The sequence below is a fragment of the Camarhynchus parvulus genome, chromosome 1A (genome assembly GCF_901933205.1).
Source record: "Camarhynchus parvulus chromosome 1A, STF_HiC, whole genome shotgun sequence".
NCBI lineage: Eukaryota > Metazoa > Chordata > Aves > Passeriformes > Thraupidae > Camarhynchus > Camarhynchus parvulus.
The window spans coordinates 33,517,605-33,531,682 of record NC_044586.1 but is presented as its reverse complement, the minus strand read 5'-3'; the positions used below and the strand labels follow the sequence as shown (position 1 = coordinate 33,531,682).

At 39.9% G+C, this 14,078-nt stretch overlaps 1 protein-coding gene across 8 annotated transcripts in view; it reads right to left on the bottom strand.

Moving 5' to 3' along the window:
- OSBPL8 (oxysterol binding protein like 8) overlaps nt 1–14,078 on the bottom strand; it is an 84,173-nt gene that overhangs the window by 53,898 nt on the left and 16,197 nt on the right. For 7 of the 8 annotated variants that reach the window (XM_030959319.1, XM_030959324.1, XM_030959323.1 and 4 more), the window contains exon 2: nt 1,310–1,413. In XM_030959319.1, the coding sequence (XP_030815179.1) occupies nt 1,310–1,351 (42 nt within the window). In that variant the 5' untranslated portion in view covers nt 1,352–1,413. Of the gene's footprint in view, nt 1–1,309; nt 1,414–12,170; nt 12,358–14,078 lie in introns of all 8 variants that reach the window. The other variant, XM_030959320.1, reaches the window with a different exon arrangement.

Sequence of the window (14,078 nt, the reverse complement as noted above, 5' to 3'; positions counted from 1 at the left end):
ACACCTGTAGTGCAACACACAAAACTTGACATTCAAACTGCAATTTAGACAGACAATTAGCTCACTGGCTGATATTTTGGTAAGAAATGCTTGGAGTAGCCTATTACAATACACCATCAGTTAAAAAAAAAATTCTGAGATGACACTTCAGAAGCACATAGGATGAAAGGCAATCTATCCTTACACTTTGCATTCTTCTCAAGCAGTTTTGCTAAAACAGAGACTCATTTTGAGGTACCTTCTTAAGATCATGCTATTCTGAAGGACTGTCACAAAAAGAAAAGTAGCACATCTTACATTACTTTGAAGTGTTTTGTAAACTGGTACTTTCTAATATATTTTGAGGAAACAAGGAGCACAACAACTGAACTGACAGCACTTTTTTTAAAAATGAAAATACTCTACTGCACAATTGGCAGTTGATACTCATAAGTATTCTGCATCTGGGATATAAATGCAGGGCCACGCAGCAAACCAATGAATTTGCTCATTACAGAAAAAAGCCAGGAATTTTCTTAACACACTGCAAAACAGTTTGTCTCCAAACTCACCACTTAAGATAAAAACAGTAATAAAATACTTAATCAAGTTAATAGCTCCATGTAGTAATTCAGTATCACAAATAAAGTTTGTCAGTAATGAGGTGTTAAATTTGACCTTCACCTCAGTTAAAGAAAAACACATCCTATTTTGCCTTTGGGAGGCAGTGCTTTGGAAACTATAAAACATTTCCTGCTTCGGCTATTAAAGTACTTCTACATGACACAGCTTGTGGAAAAACTAAACTCTTGTATAATTTCAACATTTATGATGATGATGATGAAGCACAATAGTACACACAGCCTTTCCTCTTTTTAAAGTGTGCTTAGAAAGAGCTTCATTGCCTCAGAAATTTTATAATCAGTAAAGATTATCAACTCTTACACCTCAGATTACTCTGATGACATATAATTATCACCCCTTCCATCTTTTCTGCTCCTCATTCCACCAAGAACTACATTATTTTTTCTATTGTCCATAGTCACCAACTACCGAAGTGCCAGTTAGACTGAGAGGAATACCTTTTTCCTTTGGGACTCTGCGACAAAATCCAAAAATCAAATCCAAAATCTAAAAATTTTTTGACATTCAGCCATCCTGCCATGAGAATCTAGTAAATGACACCCCAATAATATAATATTCCAAATGCATTCACCAGAAAAGAATAAATTCAAAGCAAAAGTGAATAAATTCAAGTCATTTAACCCTCTCCTTGCAAAAGCATCTTCACATTCATCTCGTTGCACAAAGGCACACTTAAGTTACTCACTGAATTTCTATCCAGCTCCCCATCAACCGGAACGTTCTCCATGTTGAAAGGGCCTGTTCTCTGTCTCTATCAGTTAGAGTTCTTCCATCCTGCTACTCGAGATCCTAGAAAGGAAAAGGTAATAATTTAATTCCAAGGGCTGAAATCCAGTAGACAGCCATACTTTCTCCTCCCTCCATTTTAAGAAGCTAAATAGTCTCACATCATAACAACCTCTGCGTTCTACAGTACCAAGCAAAACATGAACATTTACCCAGAGAAATCAGCTTAGGAATGGAGAGAATAGTTTCAGATAAAATGGCCAAAACAAAAACTACTCACAGAGACAAGCACTTACGTCTACAAATAAGGAAGAGTTATGCAAAAAAAAAGAGAAACCCACAGGTTTTGCCCTGTATTTCCCGTTGTTCCAGAGTTCCCAGCAGCACACCGCTCCCCCGCTACAGGCATGTGCACACCAACTGTTTGGGTACAAAACAAAGCTATTCCGGAGCAGCCAGAGTCCAGGGCTTCCCAGCATAACTCCAGAAACAGCCATGTATTGCTTTGCAGAACCAAAACACAAAAATCAAATAACATGTGCAAGCCAGCACCTTCTGTGGCACAGCGGGCACTCCTCTGGGGGTCACCACACACAGTGAGAAAGCAATGCCTCATTCTCTAGGCATTTCCTATTTACTTTTTTTTGCAAGAGAACGAAACCTACAACGAATCTTAGTATCCACTAAGCATATTTAAAGTCATTAGCAAGACAAGCACACAGCCTGGAATCAAGCAAAACTTGGTGAAAAAGAAGTCCTTTAACCATTGACTTATTAAGCAAGTTTCAGGAGAGGTGCAGATCAAACTGGGATGACTAGTGAGATGCCCAGCTAGAGACCATAGCTCTGTCTCTGTCCAAGACCTCCATCCAACAGGACCACAGGGGATGAGGGGCTGTGCTTACCTGTTTGGAGCAGCGCGGTTGGTATCACACAGGGACCAAACCCTGTGCTCCCACCCTCCACAGAGCCGCGCTCACTCTGCCCTTCCTGCCAGCCACAGCAAGTGCTTCAGCAGAGAATCAGCCCAAGGACAATTTTCTTCTTTGCCTTTGTCTTGGGTGGGGTGAAGGGGCAGGAAGCAGCTAAATTACAAACTCAATTGCTAAACCAACACTTGTGCAAGAGCAGCGGTAGCACGGAGATGGTGATTTCTTTTTATTCTATAATGTTTGCATATTGTGCTTAATCTATGCATCAAGGTAATGGCAAATTTTAGTAAAAACAGATTAAATGAAGACAGAAGGGTGAGGTGGGAAGACACATCACAGTCCCTGCAGGGAACCTCAGGAACATCCTGAATGCAGAAGGATGGGAGAGAGGCAAACAGATAACCAGAATACACAGGATCTTCTGGTTCAAGGTCTGTCTCAGGAAATAGACACTCATGAAAACAAATCTCACTAAAAAGAATAACCATTTATTCTACTGCTTTCCATGTTTTATTATAATTGGGTTTTGGGTTTGTATTATGTAAAGCAAGTTACAATTTTCCCTCAGGAAAAAACATACAGTATTAATACACTCTAGGTAATTACTATAACATATGCCAGTAAACCACAAAAGGAACCATTAAAAAATAGTTTAACAAAACAACTGTGTGCTAACAAAATTGCAAAGTTAAAAGTTTTCTATCACTTAGTCCAATGAACTGAGGAGGACCTTGCTCAAACCTGAGTGATTAACTGAGGTGGCACATAATTGGGAAGCATGGCTAGATGCTCTTATGTAAATTGGAAACAGTAGACATCTGAAAGGAGATGACTACAAGTTATTAATTTGCATTAATAAAAGGAAAGATGCCATTACCACAGAAAGAGGAATTCACCCTGAAGCTCTGTTTCCCAGAGCAGCAGGCACTGCAACCCTTACCTTCCACACCCAAACATGAGATGCAGACCTGGGTGATGATTTTTGATGTCTATTGCTTCTCATCTCTCCCTCACACACCCATTTGAGGTTCTCTTATTAGCAGGAAGTTCAGCAACACCAGACTGCATGCATATTCAATTTGCAGAAACACCAAACTCTTTTAAATAGAATGAAAAATGAGTGGCATTACAAACAGATGCAAGCACTGCTATTTTAAGCAGTTTTTCAGCTTTTTTTAGTTACAAAAACTTGTAACCATACTCAAGTTATCCAAACGAACAGATCTTTGCTGACAGGAACATTCAGCCTAAAACACTTTTAACCCATTTTTATATTTAACATTTTTTAACTCTTCATTTTTATTGTCAATGCTCCTGGTGTATTCTGCTCCTCCATCTGCTCACATGATGACAGCCTTCCTTACCTTAGTCTCAAGAGCTGCACCATCAGACAAGTACCCTATGGTCTAATTCTCAGCATTCATGATCACCTGTGTTCCCAAAGACTCAATCCAGCATGCTCCTAAAGGCTGCAGATGAGTTTTCTGGGAAAAGGAAGGAAAAAATTCTACCTGCTCCTGTTTAAACAGTAAAGCAGGTGCAGAAATGGTTAAGGACTACCTTCCCCCAAGCTGTTTAGCTTATGAGTAGACAGCCAGCTTGCCTTATTTTTCTTGGCAAAATGAAGGCTGAAAGTGAACAATATTGCTTCTGTTATATGCCAAAATAAATACAAAGGAAGGAAAAGGGCTCTCTCAGCAAAAGGACACTGCCAAAGAGTCAAACAAGTATGAAATTGGAGAACAGATTTATTTTGAAAATTACAGAATGCTTCTAACCATCTGAGCCCCAAGGCTTTGAAACAATTTTCCAACCAATGTAGGGAAGGGGAATTTTCTTATTTGTAAATGCAGCCAGGTTATTATGAAGGGTGCTTCCACAAGCAAGCTCTTTTCTACTTTATCTAATCCAACCATTAGATTTGAAGATACAACCCCAAATGTATCATTTTATTGATCTAGGGGTTTTTCTAGCTTTTGGGGAATGTTCATGACATGCTTTCGCTGCTTTCTGTTACATTCACAAGTGTTTGCAGTTTGGTCACCTTAAGGTTTTAATTAACAAATGCTCCTTCACAATATTAATTCTTAAAAGTGTTCAGAAGGGTACACGCAAAATGAAATTATTTCAAAATAACTCTATAATGACAGCCAGCTAGTCAGCTATTTTTCCTTGATAGACATTGGATACAATCAGGCACACGCCAAGGTATTACTTTAGATGACTGTACCAATCAGACAAATCCTGCCACAAAATAAGCTCTTTCTCTCCAACTGTGAAGAAGGTTGAACAAGTCAAAAATGTATCTTCAAAGCAGAGGGGAAATGTTTTCCTCTTATCACACAATCCATAACCTGTCCTGTGAACACTTGTAGTCCATCTTATTTTTGCTGATGACACCAAACTGTGTGGTGCAGCTGACAAGCTGGAGGGAAGGGGTGCCATCCAGAGGACCTTGGCACACTTCAGAGTTGGGTCTGTGTGACATCAATTCAACAAGGCCAGATGCAAGGTCCTGCACCTGGGCTGGGGCTACCCCAGGACAAATACTTGCAAGCACAAATACTCAAGGCTGAGTGGAGAATGGGTTGAGAATTTCCTTTTCCTGAGGAAAAGGAATTGGGGATACTGGTGGATGAAAACTAGACATGACCCAGCAACATCTTGCAGCCCAGAAAGACAATGTATCCTGGTCTGTGTCAAAAGAATTGTGGTCAGCAGGTCAGTCCACCAGGTCATTCACAGATCTACTTCACTTTCACAATGTTTACATTTGATTTGAGAAAGAAATTGTTTATTGTGAGGGTGGTGAGGCACTGCAACAGGCTGCCCAGAGCAGCTGGGGATGTCCAACCCTGGAAGACACTCAGATTTTTTTGAGAGCCTTGGTTTGAAGGCCAAGGAAGTGTTCAAGGCCAGGTTGGGTAGGGCTTTGAGCAACCTGGTCTAGTGGAAGATATCACTGCCCATGGCAGGGAGATTGGAGTTACATCATTTTTAAGGGCCTTTCCAACCCAAACCATTGTGGGGTTCCATTGTTTTAACAGATTGCTTCAGCCATTGGTAGTTTTTGTAACTATTTCGTTTTCAGTTCACTGGACCTTGAGAATAGGAAAATCCTCCTTAGATCTTCCACAGAAGGAAAAAAAAAAGCACCAATGAAAGCTACTACTCTGCATGAACAGGATCTTTTCTAACTATCTACACACATGCATGCTAAAAAGTCCTATGGGAAGAGGTAAGAAGACAACTCCCATCATTAAAAAAAATAATTTCAAGAGCATAGAAGGGATGTCTCAGTACTGTGTTGTTACCCAATATTCTCTTAGATATAGGTACACAAACCAAGATCAAAAGCTGCACAACTTAGGTGCCATGGCCATGAGAGAAACTGCGGTAGCAAGCTTTTGTTCAGTCCTATAGAGATCAGTGAAGTGGATATGGCAGTGTTCTGTATTGACTTACATATTCTGTTAACCAGATTACATAAACTTTTATTGCAGGGTATGTTTAACCAGATAAAGAGGTTATTAGGCAATGCAAGGCCCCTTTTCTGCCAGCATAACAAGAGCTCATCACCAAACATGATATTTGTTCTAGGCAGAAGAGAGCTTAGCCCTGACACCATGGCAGTAATACGATTGGTGGTATATTTATAACATTAAATTATAATCCAATTCACAAAAAGACTCTTCCTCCCCTTCTCCCGCACAAGATTAGCTTCAGTTCAAACACTTCACTAAATCTGGAGAGTTTCATCAAGAGTCCCCAATGTCCCCACACAAATTCCTGAATTTCAGCCAAGGCGCAGCCACAAAGTGCAAGTGGTAGAGATAACCCCTGAATCTAACACATTTTCTTTTTAGTCAATGACCAAGATTCTTGAACACCTGCACAGTGTATTATATAGGCAGGTTTCAGCTTTCGTCCTAAGGAGCATCACCTAGGGTCCTTAGAGAGGGCAGGTGCACTGCAGCTCTGTTTTGTGACCTGTTACAGTATCACAGCACCCTCCTGCACTCCAGCACCAAAGCTCAAGGCAAGCCTTTCCAGAGGGGAAGTGCCCTCCTGGGATCTGACCTCCAAACTGATCTAAGCTCTGCTGGATGCCTGCCTTCTTTCCCTAAAGCCTAAAAGAAGTAGAAGCATTTAAATTGCCTGAGATGAGTATCACATAAGAATATACTGTAATTTTTTTTAAGATTACACAAACATAACAATACATTGACTTTAAAGATTAATGTGGCAGCAAGCAAAGGCAAGGCACACTAGGAGAAAAGAAAACTAGTTGTTTGCATTGATGTCAAGAAGGATAAAAAATTCACCTAGGTCCTTGCTAGAAAGCAGAGTAACAACAACACCAAAGAAATGCTATTCCACAGGGAATCAGAGAATGGTACAGGTAGGAGAAGACCTCTGAAGGTCATCTTACCCAAGCCACCCTTTGCAGAAGGATGTCTAGACAGCTTTTGAATATCTCCAATGATGAGGACTACACAAACACCCTGGCCAACCTGTGCCAGTACTTGGTCGCCTTTCAAAGTTAAGTGTTCCTGATGCTGGGATGGAACTCTGCGTTTCTGTTTGTGCCCACTGCCTCTTGCATCATCACTGAGCACCACTGGAAACTTCTGTCACTTTTATACCCTCCCTTCAGGTATTTATACACATTGATGAGTTCACCCAGACCCAGCTCTTCCAGCCTTTCCTCACACAAGAGATGATCCAGGCCTTTGATCACTTTCACACCCCTTCACTGGATCTCTCCAGTACATCCACATCCCCGCTGTTCTCAGGAGCCCTGAACTGTACCCAGCAGCCCAGATGTGAACTCAACAGTGCTGAGTAGAGAGGAAGGATGACTATTCTCAACCTGCTGGCAATGCTTTTTCTAAAGCATTCAGGAGCACCATGCATCTTCTTTATGGCAAGGGAATGTCACTGACTCATGTTCAGCTATCTGTCAGAATAACCAGGTGAAGTCCGGGTAAGCAGCTCTATAAGGTCCACAAGGAAGCTTCAGGTAACATTCTTAACACAGGTATCTAAGTGCTAAAACAAAAAGAACAAGTTTCCTAGATATTAAGAGCTAACTATAACAGTTTTAGCTACCTATAACTCCTAAGAGGTGTAGAATCAGTTTCAAAAGATTAAAGGAAATCTGTACCCTAAATCTAACTAGGGTGATCAAACCAAGGCTCTCAAAAAAATCTAATTGTCTTTCAAGCTGTCCTATGACTGCTGAAGGCACTTTCACTTTGCTCCAGGCAGCAGGGGAGCAGCAGTAGCACAGAAGGTAATAGAGGTAGCATGTCTTACTCTCAAGGCTCTTTGAATACCGCGCACCCAAGGAAGAGAAGCCTTCTGGCTGTAGCACAAGGCCACAGATCATCTGTCTCAGCTAACAAGTCTGCACATCAAGTACACTTCATTATCAAGCTACAGATCAGGCCAGCTTCGTGCACATGACACAGTGCCACTGCATGCCAAGTACCCTGTGTTTGTTGAGATCAGTTCCAAGAAAGCAGGAACTGAAGCAAAGTTACTAGTAAAAATGGAGGAGAGGCAACAGGGTCAAAAAAACCAGTAAAAGAACTGGTAAACAAAGAAATAGTAAGTTTTTCTTGACTCTCAAACTAACATTCTTAACTAACAAGAACTAGGAAGAATTAGGAACCGGTTGTATTCTGCAATTCTAAAAGAGAAATCTGAGAGCTGAGAAAATCTCTAGGTTCAATTCCTACTACTGTGAAGTCGGTCCAAACAGGAGAGCTTGACAAAACCAGTAATTATATAGAAGTCATATTTGGCAAACTGCATAGTTACACTAACTCTGAATTGCAATGTTTGAATGCTCAGAAGTCTGCAACAAATATAAACACAGCAGAATCAACTGCCTCAAGTTCCTCAAGTACACTGTGATCACTTAATGCTATCACCCACCAAATCTACCCTTATGAAACACTTCCTTCCACCCTGAGTTTCATCACCTGCCTTCTCATTTCCTGAATAAACAGTCCACATGCAGAGCAAGCTGTTTCCTCTGCTTCTGAATTGCTGTTTTCAGAAGGGAAAAAATATAAAATACCAAAAAAACCCATGAAAGCTGAAATGTTTAAGAACAGGACTTGAAAACATCTCTCATCTGGAAAAAAACTGGCACAGTCCAGATACCTCAGCTATCTTTTGAGATAGTTAGATGGCAACAAAGGCCAAGAAAAGCGTAACAAACTTCTGAATACCCACTGCAACTTCAATAATTACTACCTTAAACTGGGTTCCACAAACAAACTTGTCCTGAAAAAAATGAAGGCGTACAGAAATATGGTAAGAGTCACATCCAGGTACTAAAGCCCAACATTCTCTCTAAAAGCTCGAGTTCCTAGGGTTCTGGAGCCCTTTGCCACTGAAATACGCTTCAAAGCTCCCAAACTTATCCAGGTCTTCATGATATGTAATCTGCAAGACTGTTTCCAACTCAAATTAGTTGTCGGTCTTAATGGTAAAAATGTCTATTTCTTCACTTAAAGGTGTCCTAGTTACCTGCAGCATTATGCACTTCACCTCCATGAGCCATTTTTACCTAGGGCTCAGTCTAACTTTGGAGCATAAAAATAAGAGAGGCAATAAACCACTGATTTTGTTCATTTAAGAGAGAACCTGTGAAGCTTTATAAAATACTCAGGTGATATTTTTTGTTTGTTTCATTGGGAAGTAGGCAAAGAAGATTTATTCAAACCTTACAACGCCAAATCTAACATTATTACAGTACTAACCAGCAAAATAACTAAGTGGGCATCATACACAACCATACAAGGTTAAATTGGCCAATGACAGTCTTGATTTTGAAGAAAAAAGGATGGACTAAAACTAAGTGGTTAGAGGTATGGCAAACCATATTCCTTTCAGAACTCCACCCTCTGATTTTCTCCCACATCTGTAAAGTTACTAATAATAATCTCTCACACGGTACTCTGTTTTTCTCATCCCCCATTTTGGCAGCTGTTTAAAGGGGCAGAGGGACACACTCTGCTAGAGAGAGCTGGAAGGGATTAGGAGATTACCAGTCCTCCACATCTGGTCCTTCCCACCTCTTTCCCCACTGTGGCTGAGGTTTTTCTGAACTGCCTGTGGACCTGTCTGTGCAGGTGCTCCCTAGCCCTCTTCTGTCAAGAGGGATCCCCACTACTGCAAATTATTTTAGACACCCACAAAATGAGAATCATTTAAACTGAGCTAGGTCATGGGACTTCTGTAGGCCTGGCACCACAGGGGTGAGGAACAGCTGAGGGACACCTCTTCACTCACCTCCACTCCAACCAAAACAAAACAGCCTGGGTAAGCATGCACTGTGTTACAGCCACAGACTCCCCCAACATCAACTGCAAGCTACTTCAGGAAATGAAGGGAATCATGCCAAGGCAAAAGGAAAAGCAACGTTGTTGTTAGAGGTTTTTCTGAAATGAAAAAGTAAGATGAGTCAGCAGAGATGTTTCCACAGACAAAATGGATAGGTGGCAGAACAAATCCTTCTGATGCTGATGCCAAAATGGAATCAGTTGCCCTCCTGTGAGAGCAAACAGACCTGGATTTCTTCTGCATGGAATTTTCCAAAACAAAACACAAGACTATGAAAGACATTTTGTAAATATAAGAATTAATTCATTGTGCTGAAAAAGCCTCAATAAGAGGATCTTAAAAATCTACTTTAGTACATCGAATGATGTATCTAAACATTTTAGTTATAACGAATCATAGATACAGAAATATTTAAAGTCTCATCTGCAGGTCAAGAATACATCCACTCCATAAGGAATGAAGTTCCAGAAAGCTATTCTCAGAGTATTTATAAACAACTGCAATAATCATACTATTACAGATCAATGAATTATTAACTGCTAGATAAGCCATATGTGACCAGGTGAGTGAGTGCTTTTTACCTATTGCAAATGAAGTAAAAATGTGAGCTTAAACTACCATAAAGTTTCTGTATCTCAGAAGCTGCAGTGATTTTACTTGGACAGAGGCACCAACACACAGACAGCTCACTGTCACATTGGGTGCTATTGCAGCTAACTTCCTAAATGAATCCATAAGATTTTCCATCAAATGAATAATTTACTTCCAAAACTGAGCCAGTGCAAAGACCAATTTTCTAATGGCAATTCTACTAGGCTTTTAGTCCTTCATTCGCACTATGTGTTTTGCCACCATCGAGAACTGAAAGGAATGCCCAACCTATTTTCCAGAGTGAAAGAGACCTTAGGGCCTCTTTTAAAATCTTTTAGTTACTGAAAGGACACCTTAAATGTCAGATCTTCCAAAGACCTACCAGTACAGAACCACTTTGCTGAAACACCAATGGCTGTTTCAGCAAAGCAAGAACTGAGATTACCTCTAAAATGAGCATCATGAATACACTTCACAGGAACTCAGTTAAGAGAGTAACTACAATCATAATTTATGCTCTAACCTGAAATAAATAAAACAGAAAAATCAGTTCAAGTTCCAAGAATAAAAATATGAAAGAAGTCTTAACCCAAACAAACAAGTTTCAGTTGAGCTGTGTTGGCTGTAATACAGTTATGTTGTGGGGGAAGTTTCTAAAAAAATGGGCTTTCGGCAGGCTTAAATGCAGATATTTCAAACAGGAACCTTATGTTTAGTCCCATGTACAATTTAATTTTCTTATTTTAGCAGCAGTGTCTCTTCTTCATAATGAAACAGAGTTGATGACATAATAAATGGCCTTTATTTCAATTTCTTTTGGCAAGTGCTAAAAGGTAGTTTATACAAGTTCAAGATACAGGATATCTGTACAAGAATTTCAGAACAAAAGGTCAGAGTAGCCTATTGCAATAGGAAAAACCCTAGAAATCCTAACTTAAAGCAGGAGCAGGTTCAAACAGGCAGAAATAGTATCTGGTTTACACATCATGGTTTATTAAAAAGCTTTAGAAAGTCTAATTTAGATTTCCATTGGTTGTGCCAAGTTTGGTTTTCACTCTAACACTAAAGTAAAACAAGCTGATGAACCCAACTTTGCTTTTTAGATGTCAGTGCTGCTCTACCTGATCACAATTCAGGATCTTTCATAGGTTTTTCGGTAGGGTTGGTTTTTTATTTGTGTTTGTTGATGGTTTGTAAGGTTTTTTTGAGGATTCTAGAGAGGAAAGCTGAAGTTTTTTTGGGAGGTTTTTCACTGTTGTTCTGTGGTGTTTTTTTAAATACAGGAGAAAAATATTACACATAGACTTCATATAGGCTTAACAAGAACTAGTGCTTTTAGCACCAAGCATCCAAGCTTGTCTTCTGAAGCTACTGAGTAACTGCTGATCAACTTTCATTTGGAACTGCTACACCAATCTTACATAGCTTTTAGTTTAATAGGATGAACCAATAATACTTAAACAATATATCCACGGGAATTGTACAGTACTATTGCATTGCAGACTTGGCTAGTGACCTAGCAATAAAGCTCTTGTTTACCTACCCATTTCTATGTAACAAATTATAAGCTCCTGTGTGACATTTCTTTGGGCAATGAGAAGCACCTGGCCTGCCACAACAAACAGCTGTGGACGAATCACAAGCATCATCAAGTGACAACTTATCTGCAATTCACAGCCCTCAGAAATCAGGTCAATATCACTGCCTAATGTAAGTCAGGCCACTGCTCACATTATTTGCAACAAACAAGCAACTTATATAAAAATTATTTTTGACAGAGATGAAAATAGAAGTCAAGCCTTTCAAACATTAGAGCCAGCCCTCAAGAACAGAAATGAAACATATTTGTTCACCAAACTATCCCATTTCTGAAGAGCAGAATGCTTTTTGCTCCCAGTACTGCAAGGAGACACCAAGACTTTTTATAGCAAGACTCACATATTATGAGGGTGCTTTTAATGTTCTGCTTCAGGGACCAATATAAAAGATTCTATTTTTTCTGCTTCCATCAATTGAGAACGTGTCACGGTTGGGATCAAGGGTTCTGTTCCTTGACAACCAGGGAGCGGTGGTAAGCACAGAAAGGAAAACAGTCTTGACACTTCCTTGGAAGTTCTTTGAAATGCTTCGGAGAAGAAAACAAAGAGAGAAAAAAATTACATCCTAAGCAAAGCATTATTCTGTTCAAGGCTAAACAAATATTTAATGGACAAAGAACCTGCTCTGGCTCTTCCACCCAGTCTACTCGAGTACTGGGAATTCTCTTTCCCCTAAAATGGTTTAGTGGGGCCATCAGATAGCTTGAGCACCTGATTTAAAGTGAATACAATCCTCTCAGCTGTGCAATCCCATAGGACTGTGTGATAGGAAATTTGAATCCTGCCTCCCCAACATCCTCTATCCAGCCCCTCAATAATCAGCCAGGTAAAGGAGGTAGTTAAGGGGCTAGAACCATCACATAGTTCAGGAATGCAAAAGACAGACACAAATGCTGGGAAGGAAGGATGCAATATTTGTAAGCTCAAACAAACTCAGCTGCTATTTTGATGATAAATAAGGGAAAGAATAGTTCCAAGAGGGAATGTATTTCTTTTTTTAAAGTAAAAAACCTACATCCTTGCCTTTCACAGGATTACAACATTCCAATATTGTCCCCCAAACTGACAAGAATTATCAGTTAACAGCATTTTATAACTTTCATATTTAAAATCACACACAACACCAAGATAACACAAGCTTAACTACCGAGATAATATTAGCATAAAGCAATTCAATACCCCGTATCTCTGCCAAAGCAGTTAACTACACCTCTATGGATAACGTTACACATTTTATTCCCTTGAAGGCAGCTTACATGTGTATTTCCAAGTCTAATGTGTAGGAGAAGAACTAAGCACTAATTTCCACGCTTCACAAAATAAATGGAGCCAGGCAGCAATAGCTCAGAAGTTGCAACTGGATAGAAATGCAGGTCCCAACCTACCCAGAGTGTAAGAGTGTGCTCCTGGGGCACCCTCCTTCTCTGACGCTCACTTTCACACACTGCACTGAGGTGACAGAAGGAAGAAAAGTGCAGGTACCCAGTCAGACTCCCTGCAGGAGCAGCTGTAAGAGTAAGTGCCAGCACATGCTTCCAACCATGTGCAATGCTAAAAAGGGCGACTGAAGGAACCTTGTGTCCAGCACTTTCAATCCACTAAGTATCCAAAAACAGCTGCCACAGATACAAACCAGTCAACTTCAGCAGGTACAGTGTAGCTACAAGTAGAGTCTTTAAGTTTTAAAAACGAACATGTAGGAAAGTGAAAATGTTCTGCTTCGGGGTTCTTTTTTCCAAAATTGTAAAGCTAAAGCCCAAGTAATACTGATTTTAATGACAGCAACAAGCATGAAGAGCCTCTAATCTAAAAACCAGCTTGGCATACATAATCTTTCACATGAGAAGGGATTTCATTCCTTCATTTTGTAGCCCTCAACAGAATTCAGAGAAGGATCAGCATCTCTTTTTGATGATCACAACCTGAGAAAGCATACCATATGCCAGTAGTTCTTAATACAGTGGCACAATTTACACTCCCATGATGGCTTCTAAAAAGTGTGTGAAATTCACAATTTCAGCTTTTTTTGTATCTAAATTGTCTGCAACAGACCAGCAATATGAAATTAGGGCTTGTAACTCTAGGAGTACTATTAAGTTAATAAAATACAGATTAAAAGTGAATAGCCAGCTAGATATTTCAAAGGCAGTTATAAGCACCAAACTGTCAACTAACTTAGACACCCACCAAAACCACCTAAGCACAAGATAAGCACACAAACATTCCAGTTAGATTATGAAGTAATAAG